Source organism: Rhinoderma darwinii, chromosome 1, assembly GCF_050947455.1.
Source record: "Rhinoderma darwinii isolate aRhiDar2 chromosome 1, aRhiDar2.hap1, whole genome shotgun sequence".
Taxonomy (NCBI): Eukaryota; Metazoa; Chordata; class Amphibia; order Anura; family Rhinodermatidae; genus Rhinoderma; species Rhinoderma darwinii.
The window spans coordinates 580,133,020-580,146,974 of NC_134687.1; the positions used below are offsets into that span (position 1 = coordinate 580,133,020).

Genomic DNA, 13,955 nt, shown 5'->3' on the forward strand with positions numbered 1-13,955 from the left:
GAGTACATCAGGGCATAATAATGGGGTAAATAAATAATAATGCATAGATGTGTGGCCGATGTCGCACTGATAAATGGCGCCCGATCTTATTTGCTTTTTGAACACACTGCACATTTTGCATCGTCATATTCTGAGAGCCAGAACTTTTTTTTTTTTTCTCCACCGGAGCTGTGTGAGGGCTTATTTGTTGCGGGACAATCTGTAGTTTTCATTGGTACCATTTTGGTGTATATGCGATTTTTTGGATCACTTTTTATTCAATTTTTTTGCAAGCCGGGTGACCAAAAACAAACAATTCTGACAATGTTTTTTAGTTTATTTTTTGCAGCGTTCACCGTATGCTATAAATGACAATTTTACTTTATTTTGCGGGTCGGTCCGATTACGGCGATACAATATGTATATAGGCTTTTTTTATGTTTTGCAGCGTTTGCGCAATAATCACTTTTTTATAAAAATAATTTATTTTCTGTGTCACCATATTCTGAGAGCCATAACTTTCTTTTTTAGTCAAAAAAGCGGTGTAAGGGCTTGTTTTTTGCGGTACGGGTTGTAGTTTTTATCGGTACTATTTTCAAGTACAGGCGACTTTATCACTTTTTATTCTCTATTTTGGGAGGGGCGGTGACCAAAAATAGCGATTCTGGTGTCGTTTTTTATTGATTTTTTTTGGGGTGTTCATATAGTTTTATAGTTTTATAGTTTGGGTCGTTACGAACGCGGCGATACTAGATATGTGTACTTTTTTTAATGTGTTCATTTTTTTCCTATAATGAAAGTCTTAAAAATATATTTTTTGTTTATACAACTTATTTTTACACTTTTTTTAGAACATTTTTATAACTTTTTTTTACTTGTCCCACTAGGGGACATTTAGACTTGCAGCTTTGATCACTGCTAGAGTACGTTACACTGCACACGTAGTGTAATGTGTTCTAACTGTCATTGTGACGTGACAGGCACACCGACAGGAAGCCTCGGAGGACCGGCCAGAGGCTGCTCCTCCGAAGCTTCCGTACATGGCAACCCGGAGGTCATTGTCTGACCTCAGATTGCCACGACAAGCATCGGCAGCCCCCACAATCACTTCGTGGGGGCTGCCGATGTGCTTCAAACCCCTTAAATGCGGCGAACGCAATCTGTCGCCGCATTTATGGGGTTAATTGCCGAAATCAGCGTCGATGGTCCGCTGACTGGCAAGACTGGAGTGCCAGCTGTCGGGGACAGCTGACCACCCGGTTCCCGGACACTGTCCATTAAGACAGTGTGCGCCAGGAACTACTCCGCAACTGTACGTCCTGATGCGGGAAGCAAGCCCTCTGCAGGACTTACAGTTGCAGCGCAGCGCGTGAAGAGGTTAAAGGAGCCGGTAAGAAGGATAGAATAAAATAAAAAAAGCAAACCCACCTAAATCCCTTCACCATGTCAGCTGCTGTAGTAGTTGGTGTCAGCATTTCTCCCAGGGACTTCTCATCCAGTCGTCGGCACCAGGCCACTGCAGTTCTGATATAGCTACGGGGAGGGGGACACATTACAGAAGGCATGAGATCCTAAACTAAAACAAATATAAAAGATTGAAATTTTTAGACAGAATCTAAAGCTGCTTTTTTTGTACGGAAGATTGTCCTTCTTTGTGGACCTGCACAGTATATTTGCACGGATCCAACAAAGATCAATTCAATATTGACAATTAAGTTTACAAATTTCAAATCTACTTAAACTTCTCATATTATTTCCTCCCATTTAAAGAAAATATGTCAGCAGTTTTGAGGCCTTCATAACTGATGAAAGCGCTATATAAGGGAGGGGACGGACGGATGTTGTAACGATAAGTTTGGTCTCCGTCGAGAAATTTATATTTAATTCCTCCGGCACCAGTCGCAAGTGCCACGGATGTGGGCACATGATGTGCAAGTGCCCCTGGCTTCTCCTCACTGCCAGCTCCACCTCTCTAATCTGAGTGACGGCTCTATTGGTCTCCTGATTGGCTGCTAGACGTCCCACAGAGCAGAGAGTGGCACTTGCGATCACTGTGTGGGGGGAATCAAACGCAGATTTCATTGCATGTAACTTGCGGGACCGAGATAAAATGTTTACAATGCCCTCCTCCTCATGGCTCGGTCAGCAGTTTTGAGGCCTCATATCTGACAATTTCCCTTAAATGCTGCAGCAATTTCTGTGTCCCAATGTGGTCGGTGTTTACATTGTGGTATAAAGACGTGATGTCACTTCATATGACCGTGGCAGCCAATCACTGCTCACTGTGATTACATTAAGTCCAACACAGTGGGCCACGATTTGCAGCTGGTGTTAGTGGTCCCCACTCCATAACGAAAAAAACACGGCAGTGAATGGGAGATTTAGTATTAAAGTTATATTTGAAAGTTGGATCGTTTCATAATATAGGCACAATGCTGGAGTTTACCCCTTTACTCTTGCACTGAGGTGACCAAAAGAAAGAAAAGCACATAACAGCACAACATGTCAATCACACCTTGCATGTTCTCCAGGATCCTCCATTTCTACCAGTTTTGATGATCCATTAGGAAAGCGTAAACAGCACCAACAGAACTGCTCATGTCTGACAGCGTTGGAAGATTTCTGTAGAGTTGTGCTGTCTGGAAACTAACAACAGGGAGGAGACACTAAATAAGGATTCATGTTCTAAAAAGCATAATCACTAAATAATTGAAACGTTATACAACTTTCTAATAAATTTTATATACTAATGTTATAAGTGGAGGACCCCAGGGATCAGTACGGGGCCATTACGGTTTATCCTGTTTAGAAATGACGCAGAAGTTGGACTTCATAGCACTTTGTAGATCCGAGAAATGGAGAGAGTTCAACGTAGGGCAAACAAATAAGAGGTATGGAAGATCTCAGTTATAGAGAAAGAGTGTCAACACTAATTGTATTTACCCTTAAGATGAGACGGCTGAGGGGAGATATGTTATCTCTTTATAAAAAAGAAAATGGTTCCTATAATAGCCAAAGCGACAAGTTATCCTTTTTACCGACTTAGCAGTTAAGGGAAGAGCGGCTTAATCAAAGTTATGGAACATGCTCCTATAGGATTTGGTAGTGGCTGAAAGTGTGGATATATTTAAAGACGGCCCCAACCAAACAAAATAACTCCCCAAACACATACAATATGCCTAACTAAAGTGAAAACATGATCTAAAGAAATAGTACCATTTTTTTGTCTGTCACCTACCCCCAATCTCACGTCCGAAACACTCCCACTCTTCCGGTTTGTTGGTGAATCATGCATTACTGCCCTCTCTGCAGCCTATTTGCCACCCACAACTCCCCCGTTTGAAAGGGGCTGGCATAGGAAGAGATCAGTCCCAGAGCGAGCACCTTTTGATCACATGTTTGATGAGGCACCGACACCGCGGCAGTTACGTGGAGCTGTGTCAGCGCGTCATCATGTAGGTGAAAACAGAGGTTCAGGAACACGTGACTGCTGTTTTGGGGCAAAAAATAAAATACAGCTATATTGGTAAGCGATTTTAAATCTTCTTACAGGCTTACTAGTAAACCCCTTCAGGACTGAGCCGGTTTTGGCCTCGAGGACGAAGCAGATTTTTTCAAATCTAACGTGTGTCCCTTTATGTGGTAATAACGTGGGAATGCTTTCACCTATCCGAGTGATTCTGAGATGGTTTTCTCGTGACATATTATACTAGGTTAGGAAAAAAATTTGGGTCGATAAATTCAACATTAATTTTGAGAAAATTTGCTTTCTAAATTTAAATGTATTTGCTTGTAAGACAGTAAGTAATATTATACAAAATAGTTACTATTTCATATGTCTACTTTATGTTTGCATAATTTTTTGAACATTTTACTTTTGTAGGACGTTACAACATTTAAAACTATAGCAGCAATTTCTCATATTTTCCAAAACATTTTAAAAGGCTATTTTTTCAGGGACCAGTTCAGAAGGGGCTTATATATTAGAAAGTCCCCATAAAATCACCCCATTGTGAAAACTGGACCCCCCCCCCCCCCCTCAAAGTACCCAAAACAGCATTCTGAAAGTGTTTTAACCTCATAGGCGTTTCTCAGGAATTAAAGCAAAGTAGGGGTGAAATTTACAAATGTATTTTTTTTGCCAAAATGTATTTGTACAGTTTTTTCTGCAACACAGGAGGTTTTAACCGAGAAACACAATCAATATTTTATTGCCCAGATTCTGCAGTTTTTAGAAATATCCCACATGTGGCCCTAGTGTCCTAATGGACTGAAGCACCGGCCTCAAAGGAGGCACCTAGTGGATTTTAGGCCTTTTTTTTGGGGAACATATTTTAGACACCATGTCAGGTTTGAAGAGGTCTTGTGGTGCCAAAACAGTAAAAGAAAAAAAAAAAAGTGACCCCATTTTGGAAACGACACCCCTCAAGGAATTTATCTAGGATTATAGTTAGCATTTTGACCCCACAGTTTTTTTGCTAAAATGTATTTGAATTAGTCTGTGAAGACGAAAATTAATTATTTTCTGAAAAAACTTGGACCTTTTTACATTTTTACAAGAAATAAAGAATAAAAAGCGCCTCAACATTTGTAAGGAAATTTCTCCCGATTACAGAAATACCCAATACATGGTAATAAACTGATGTTTGGACCTACGGCAGGGCTCAGAATAGAAGGAGCATCATTTGATTTTGGAGCACTGATTTTTCTGGAATAGTTTTCAGTGCCCTGTCGCATTTGCAACACCCAAAAGGGACCAAAACAGTGGAAACACCCCAAAAGTGACCCCATTTTGGAGACACCCCTTAAGAAATTTTTCTAGGGGTATAGTGAGCATTTTGACCCCACAGGTCTTCTGCAGAATTTATTAGAATTAGGCAGTGAAACTGAAAATCAACATTATTTCCACTAAAATGTTGAATTTTTTTTATTTTCATAAAGGATAAAAAGGTGGAAATAAGCACCCCAACATCTGTAAAGCAATTTCTCCCGAGTATGGCTATACCAAACATGTGGTCATAAATGTTTTTTTTTATTTAATCAACCCTTTCCGGACTAATCCATTTTTTGCTTTTTCTTTTTCCCTTCCCCGCTTTCCAATCGCCATAACTTTTTTTTCTTTTTCGGTCAATAGAGTGGTGCGAGTGCTAATTTCTTGCGGGAGGAGTTGTTGTTTCTATTGACACCATTTAATGTACTGGGAAACTGAAAATACAATTCTTTGCAGGCAGAAATTGGAAAAAACTGCGATTCCTCCTTTGTGTTTGGGTTTTGTTTTTACGGCTTTCACCGTGCAGTAAAAACAACTAACTTAAAGTGTAGCTAAACGTTTGACAAACTTCTGACCTGTCATAGTGACATGTCGGAAGTTTGGATTGGTGGGGGTCGGACCACTGGGGGTCACTAATCACTAGAATGAAGCAGCTGAAGCGCTCGTGTGAGCACTCAGCCACCTCGTGTCTGTTCGATACATCGGCTTTCTGGAAAAAGCTGGAGTACGGTCTCATAGAGTTTCTATTGAGTCCGTAAACGATACATTAATTTCGGGAAAAAGCCAAACAGACTTATAGCGGCTGAGCGCTCACACGAGCTCTTCAGCTGCTTTGTTCTAGCGATTGGTGGGGGTCTCAGTGCTCGGACCACCACCAATCCAAACTTCTGACATGCCAGACGTTTGTCAAACGTTTAGCTACACTTGAATTTTTTTCTGCGACTCAATAAAATTACGGTGATACCAAATTTATATATATCTTTTTTTATCTATTTTACTACTTTTATGAAGGATTTTTTTTTAAAAAATTGTTTTTTGTCACCACATTCCGAGAGGCATAACTTTTATTATTTTTTGGTCGATTAAGCGCTGTGAGGGCTTATTTTTTGCGGGGCGAACTGTAGTTTTTATTGGTACCATTTTTTGGTACATACAACTTTTCTTTTTTTCTTATTCAAAATTTTTATTAAGTTTCAGAACACAAAAGTTACAAAACATAGTGGAGGGGAGACCTCCACACCTTAAATAAAAAACAAACAAGGTCAGTGGACCAAAGCAAAAACAAACAAAACACCAAAGGGAAAATCAATAATGTGCATCACATCTCAACATGCAAAAGAATGGTCGGTGTCCAACAGTAGCATGAGTAATCCTTGAGGCATAACAACAGGAGGTACAGCAAGACCACTTAATTCAAACAGAGAAGAAGAGGCACATTACCCTAGACAGGGGAAGAGAAAGTATAGAGAAAGGCCCCAAGAGAGGGAGGGATAGGAGAGGACAAGGGGATCCTGGACTCCAGTTCCGGCGTATTATGAATGAAAATCAGCAACGAGCAAAAGCCATAGTACATTTCACAGGGGCATAGGCCGACTCAGGTGACAGCCGTGAGGTAGGAAGGAGAAGAAAGAAACACTATCCAGGGAGACCATGTAGACGTGTATTTTACCACAGCTGCCGGGGAGTGAGCCACCAAGTGTTCCATTCGCTGTATCAAGGCAACTTCCCGAAACCACTCATCTAATGTTGGGGGTATGGCCGTTTTCCACCTGCGCGGGATCACTGATTTTGCCGCCTGAAGGAGATGTCTAGTTAGGGAGCTTTTATAAACTTGTATTGGCATCGGGAACATGAATAAAAGAGCTGCTTCCGGGGAGTTGGGGACAGAGACTCCAGTAACCTCCAATATCAATTTAAGTACCGCATCCCAAAAACTCCTCAACAAGAGAACTCCACCAGACATGTGACATGGAGCCTCCCGCAGCACCACAGCGCCAACATTTGTCAGGCACAGACGGATACCATTTATGAAGCGCAGCCGGGACCCTATACCATCTAGAGACAATTTTGTAGCTAGTTTCCTGGGCCCTAATGGCTCTAGAGGCTTTTTGTGAGAGGGAGAAACACCTCTTCCATTGTGCGTCAGTAAATGTAGTATGTAATTCTCTCTCCCAGGCCCCACAGAAGGAGGGGAGTTGTTGGGAACGCTGTGAAAGGAGTAATTTATATATTGTGGATATGGTATGGGTAGGTGGCTGGGAGGAGACACATAGGCGCTCAAAGTCCGTCAACCCCCTGTGAAGATGTGCGCGCTGGTTAACTGTTCCATAAAAATATGTTTTAACTGGGCATACTCATATATATGGCGAGTTAGGGGCACGGCATCGGGGTAGATGGAGGTTAGAGGGAGAAGAGAGGAAGCGGATAGGACCTGGGCAAAATACATGGGGCCGGTGGACGACCTGCCTAGGAAGGAGCGACCAGCTTTACCAGCAGGAAAGTCTGGATTATCTGTGATAGGAGTTAAAGGACCCAGAGGGTCTACAAGCGTACTTCCAGGCCCTAGGGACCTCAACGCCATGAGGGTATGGTAAACAACAAAGGAGGCTTGAGTCGGTCTATTCCCGGGCAGGATCCACGGCAGGGATGATAGGGTACTGGGACATAGTTGTTGAGCCAAACGGACCCATAATTTTGATTCACGGTTATGAAAAAAATCTAAAACCCGTGCGTGAGTTGCCGCCAGATAGTAGAGCCGACAATCCGGCAGACCAACCCCACCCGTACCCCTGGAACGAGTCAGCAGAGCCCGGCTCAAACGTGAACGACCAGTTGGCCAAATGAAGGAGCCGAAGCATCTCTGAAGCCGCAACCAATAGGAGGATGGGATAGAGATGGGGATCGTCTGCAGGAGATAAAGTAAGCGGGGGAGGAGAGACATCTTAATAATATTGATACGACCAAACCAGGAAAACTCAGTCTTATGCCAGGAATTAAGATCAGTGCGAAACTTGGCCAGTAGGGGGATAAAATTATTTGCAAACAATTGTGTAAGATCCCCGCTTATACGGGCACCCAAATATGTAATACCTCTGGAGGGCCATGAAAAGGGGAAATTACTTTGGAGAAGCGATACTAACGGCCCTGGGAGAGAAACATTTAACGCCTCTGACTTGGAGAAATTGATTTTGAAATTAGACCATGTTCCAAAACGAGACAACTCGGACATCAGTGAAGGCAGAGAGACATGAGGGTCTGTTAGATAGACCAATAGGTCATCAGCAAATGCTGAGCACTTGTATTCCTTCCCTCCAATATTAATACCCTTAATATCCGTGTTGCTCCGAATGGAGGCCATGAGGTGTTCCATAACCAGGACATACAACAGGGGGGATAGGGGACAGCCCTGTCGTGTGCCATTGTAGATAGGGAAAGGTGCCGAGAGGGAGCCATTTATTTTTATTTGGGCCGAAGGCGTGCGATACAATGCCATAATTTTTGCCAAAAGAGAGGGTCCTATTCCCACATGCCGAAGGGTTTGGTAAAGGGCAGGCCACGATATTCTGTCAAACGCCTTTTCAGCATCTAGGGACAGGATCATGAGCGGGATTCGGTTAGTCTGGGCGTGGTGAATGATATCGAAAGTTTTAAGGGTGTTGTCACGGGCCTCCCGACCAGGCACAAACCCCACCTGGTCTGGGTGGATTAGGTCAGGCAGGTATTTATTCAATCTATTGGCGAGCAATTTAGCGTAAATTTTTAGGTCTACATTGAGCAAGGAGATGGGACGATAACTGGAGCATAGTTGAGGGTCCTTACCCGGCTTAGGGATAACCACGACATGAGCCAAGGTGGAGCTAGGAGGAAACAGGACCTCCGGGGAAATAGAGTTAAAAGCTAACAACAAAAGCGGTAGCAACCGGTCCGCCAACACCTTGTAAAACTTGGCAGTGTAGCCATCCGGGCCAGGACTCTTTCCCCCAGGAAGCTCGGTTATAACCCTGAGGAGCTCCGAGGAAGTGAAATCCATATCAAGTTCCTCAGCTATCTCCCCCGACAACTGTGTGAAGGGAGATGGGAAAGAATCCCGGTCCGGCGGGTGGGAGGGTCAAGGTTGTAAAGATCAGAGAAAAAGCTATGGAAGCACTCCGCTATCTCTGGGGTCGAGTGAACAACTTGGCCAGAAGGAGCCTTAGTATTTGGGATGTGTGACTGGGCGATTCTATTTTTTAAAGCTCTGGCCAACATACGTCCGCTCTTATTGCCAAACTCGTAGAATTTACTGCGACAGACTTGGAGAGCGCGCTGCTGGGCAGAGTCCAACAGCTGTCTAGCGTCCTGTCGGGCAACCTGTAACTCCCTTAAAATCGGAAGAGACAGCGCACGCTTGTGAGCCAGTTCAAGAGCGCTAATTTTTTGGAGAGCAATTTTAAGGGAGTGGGCCCTTTCTCTTTTAAGGCGCGCCCCGTGTTTTATGAGGACTCCCCTGAGAACGCATTTAAGGGCTTCCCACCGAACCAATGGGGACGTGTCATCCTGGGCATGATCAAGTGTGAAATGTTCCACCGTTTGAAGGTACATACAACTTTTTGAATAGTCTATAAAAAAAAAAAAATTAGAGCTAAGGTGACCAAAAAAAACAGTGATTTTGGCGTTTTAAATAGATAATTTTTTACTGCGTTCACGGTGCGAGTTAAATAATGGTATATTGTAATAGTTCGGACTTTTACAGACGCAGCGATACCAAAATCGGTGTATTTTTTTTATTTTTTACATTACTTTAGAGAGAAAAAAAGAAACGGGGAAAGGGTTGGTTTTTGGACTTAAAGTTGTTAGTGAAAAAAATTAACCAAATATTAAATTTTTTATTATTATTATATGTTTTACTCATTTTATTAGTCCCCCTAGGGGTTTTGAACCAGCGATCGCTGGTACAATACATTGCAATACTAATGTAGACATATACCTCATAAAATGTTAAGTGGGTTCTCCCGGGTATGGCGATGCCATATATGTGGATGTAAACTGCTGTTTGGGCACGCTGCCTGGCTGAGAAGGGAGGGAGCGCCTTTTGGAGCGCAGATTTTGCTTGGTGGTTGTTCTGTTTAGAGTTTTTACTGGTATTTCAGTTTATAATGTGGGGGCATATGTAAGCTGTGCGGAGTACATCAGGGCATTATAAGAGGGTAGAATAATGGGGTAAATAAATAATAATTCATAGATGTGTGGCCGGTGTCACACTGATAAATGGTGCCCAATCTTATCCAGTTTTGGAACATAGAATACGGCGACACAAAATGTGGAGAGCCAGAACTTACATTTTTTCTCCACCAGAGCTGTGTGAGGGCTTATTTGTAGTTTTCATTGGTACAATTTTGGGGTACATGCGATTTTTTGAGCACTTTTTATTCCATTTTTTGACAAGCCACGTGAACAAAAACCATTAATTCTGACAATGCTTTTTATTCTTTTTTTTTTTTTCACCCTGGGCTATGACAATATTACTTTATTCTGCGGGTCGATACAATTACGACAATACCATATGTATATAGTTTATTATGTTTGGCAGCGTTTGTGCAATAAAATAATTTATTTTTTGTGTCACCATATCCCGAGAGCCATAACTTTTTTATTTTTCAGTCAAAAAAAGCGGTGTAAGGGCTTATTTTTGCGGGACAGGTTGTCGTTTTCATTGGTACTATTTTGGGGTACATGCGACTTTTTAGTCTATATTTTGGGATGACCAAAAAAGTGATTCTGGCATTGTTTTTTTACTTATTGTTTTTGCTGTGTTCACCGTGCGGGAAAAATAATGTTAAGTAGAACACAAGAGAAAGCAGGAGTCAAAAACTATTGAAAAAAATATATAAATTGCCAAAGGCATAAAAAAATACAAATTTTATTGGACAATACAAATAACAATTAAAAATAGACTACAAATCGGAAGAACTGTACATCTCCAATGGTATAGGAGGGGAACTAGGGTCACAGTAGTTGAACAAATAACAGTACAAAAAACAACTTCTATCAGTCACTTTAGGTAGTTACAATGTAGTTAATGCAAAAAGAACGAAAGTTGTCTCCAGACATATACAGTGTTACTACATATCATCAAAAACGATACTTCTAATAACAGGTAGTGAGAAAGGAACACAGTGGTAACCAGAGAAAATCTCCATATAGTCACACCTGTTATCTAAATAGACATAGGGTATATAGACTGAGCCTGTCTTGAGCACAAGCAGAAAATAAGTGTATCGATAGATATGTAGATAGTGTTACAGGTATTAAGTTTGCAGTAAAACCAGCACTAGTACTAACCCATCTAGTTCCACGGATGTAGTAACTCCCAGGTGTGGAGAGACCCCAACGCGCGTTTCGCGTGGATGGCTTTTTCAAGGGGTGTTCTTAATCATTTAGATTACACCTCTTATGTACGATAGGTCGCGGAGTCAGCTGATCGCATCAGCCAATGAAAATGGATTCGGCCGTGCGTGTCAAAAACAAGTATCGCGAGACTCCTGCATCTGAGCCGTCAAGACCCGACCACGCATGCGCGGCTCCGGAAACCGCGCACGCGCAGACGCGTACAATCGACAGTCCAGGCAAGGTCCAGCGATGACAGGGTCGACACACAGGGTTGAAAACAAGCTAAGGTAGGGAAAGGGAGGCTAAATTCATCACTAAAGAGATACCTGTACCCAAATAGGTGCTAATTACGTTATAAACAAATAGTAAGGATATCGCAGCGACTTAAATACCAGCCGTAATCTACCATATAGATATTTAGACACATCATTCATATATCATCGAAATAAATACAGTAAATAGACAAATCCAAACTACAATGAACAATGATATAGTCGGTTCAAAGAGACCCAAGTGCTCAAACATAAAAAATTAATACAATTACAAGTGTTGTATAAACCTATAATAAACTCATAATACATGAGCTACAAAATATTAGTGATGATAAGTATTAATAAATGGGACAATATAAAAGTGAAAAAGGAGAACAATAAGGAATAAATAAAATGAAAGATAAGAAATAAACGAAACACATAATCATGGTATCAAACACAAATAACAGTAGTAGGATGCTACCAATTAGAGAAATAGCAGCAATTAATGAGATACCAAAAATAGAAAATAAAAAATAATAAATATAAAAAATAAAAATTTATTTTTTTATTTATTTTATATTTATATTTATTATTTTTATTTTCTATTTTTGGTATCTCATTAATTGCTGCTATTTCTCTAATTGGTAGCATCCTACTACTGTTATTTGTGTTTGATACCATGATTATGTGTTTCGTTTATTTCTTATCTTTTATTTTATTTATTCCTTATTGTTCTCCTTTTTCACTTTTATATTGTCCCATTTATTAATACTCATCATCACTAATATTTTGTAGCTCATGTATTATGAGTTTATTATAGGTTTATACAACACTTGTAATTGTATTAATTTTTTATGTTTGAGCACTTGGGTCTCTTTGAACCGACTATATCATTGTTCATTGTAGTTTGGATTTGTCTATTTACTGTATTTATTTCGATGATATATGAATGATGTGTCTAAATATCTATATGGTAGATTACGGCTGGTATTTGAGTCGCTGCGATATCCTTACTATTTGTTTATAACGTAATTAGCACCTATTTGGGTACAGGTATCTCTTTAGTGATGAATTTAGCCTCCCTTTCCCTACCTTAGCTTGTTTTCAACCCTGTGTGTCGACCCTGTCATCGCTGGACCTTGCCTGGACTGTCGATTGTACGCGTCTGAGCGTGCGCGGTTTCCGGAGCCGCGCATGCGTGGTCGGGTCTTGACGGCTCAGATGCAGGAGTCTCGCGATACTTGTTTTTGACACGCACGGCCGAATCCATTTTCATTGGCTGATGCGATCAGCTGACTCCGCGACCTATCGTACATAAGAGGTGTAATCTAAATGATTAAGAACACCCCTTGAAAAAGCCATCCACGCGAAACGCGCGTTGGGGTCTCTCCACACCTGGGAGTTACTACATCCGTGGAACTAGATGGGTTAGTACTAGTGCTGGTTTTACTGCAAACTTAATACCTGTAACACTATCTACATATCTATCGATACACTTATTTTCTGCTTGTGCTCAAGACAGGCTCAGTCTATATACCCTATGTCTATTTAGATAACAGGTGTGACTATATGGAGATTTTCTCTGGTTACCACTGTGTTCCTTTCTCACTACCTGTTATTAGAAGTATCGTTTTTGATGATATGTAGTAACACTGTATATGTCTGGAGACAACTTTCGTTCTTTTTGCATTAACTACATTGTAACTACCTAAAGTGACTGATAGAAGTTGTTTTTTGTACTGTTATTTGTTCAACTACTGTGACCCTAGTTCCCCTCCTATACCATTGGAGATATACAGTTCTTCCGATTTGTAGTCTATTTTTAATCATGTTATTTGTATTGTCCAATAAAATTTGTATTTTTCTATGCCTTTGGCAATTTATATATTTTTTTCAATAGTTTTTGACTCCTGCTTTCTCTTGTGTTCTACTTAACATTGATTGGAGTTTCTATTGTTACTGGGGAGTCCAATAATCCGCACTTGCTGGTGACTTAGCCCACATATTTTATAGTCCCATGAGACATATGTTGGGAAAAATAATGGTCGTTTTATAGTTTGGGTCGTTACGAACGCGGTGATGCCAAATATGTGTACTTTTTTTAACGGGTTAATTTTTTCCTAATAAAAGGCTTCTTAAAGGGAAAAAAAAGCATTTTTTGTCCTTTTAACTTATAACTTTAAAAAAAATAAATAAAATGTATTATCTTTTTATTACTTGTCCCACTAGGGGACATGAAGGTTTGTAGCTATGACCGCTGCTAGAATACATCACTCTACCTACTTAGTGTAATGTATTCTAACTGTCATTGTGCCGTGACAGTCACTGACAGGAAGTCTGAGGAACAGCCGGAGGCTGGTCCACATAGGCTTCCGTACGTGGCAGCCCAGAGGCCATTATCTGGCCAACCATCAGCAGTCCCCGCAGTTTTATGTGGGGGCTGCCGATCTGCTCTAAACGCCTTAAATGCGGCGATCGCAGTCGACCGCCGCATCTAAGGGGTTAATTGCCAAATTCATCGGTGTTGGGCCGCTTATCGGCAACAGGAAATGCATGGCAGACATTCTGCACAGTTAACCGCC

At 41.2% G+C, this 13,955-nt stretch overlaps 1 protein-coding gene across 1 annotated transcript in view; it reads right to left on the reverse strand.

Moving 5' to 3' along the window:
• The window catches only part of C1H5orf34 (chromosome 1 C5orf34 homolog), a 46,609-nt gene that overhangs the window by 13,236 nt on the left and 19,418 nt on the right, over window positions 1–13,955 (reverse strand). Inside the window, exons 9-10 of the mRNA XM_075854905.1 lie at window positions 2,495–2,625; window positions 1,408–1,512 (exon numbers count right to left, since the gene is read on the reverse strand). Coding sequence (XP_075711020.1) covers window positions 1,408–1,512; window positions 2,495–2,625 — 236 coding nt within the window. The remainder of the gene's footprint in view (window positions 1–1,407; window positions 1,513–2,494; window positions 2,626–13,955) is intronic.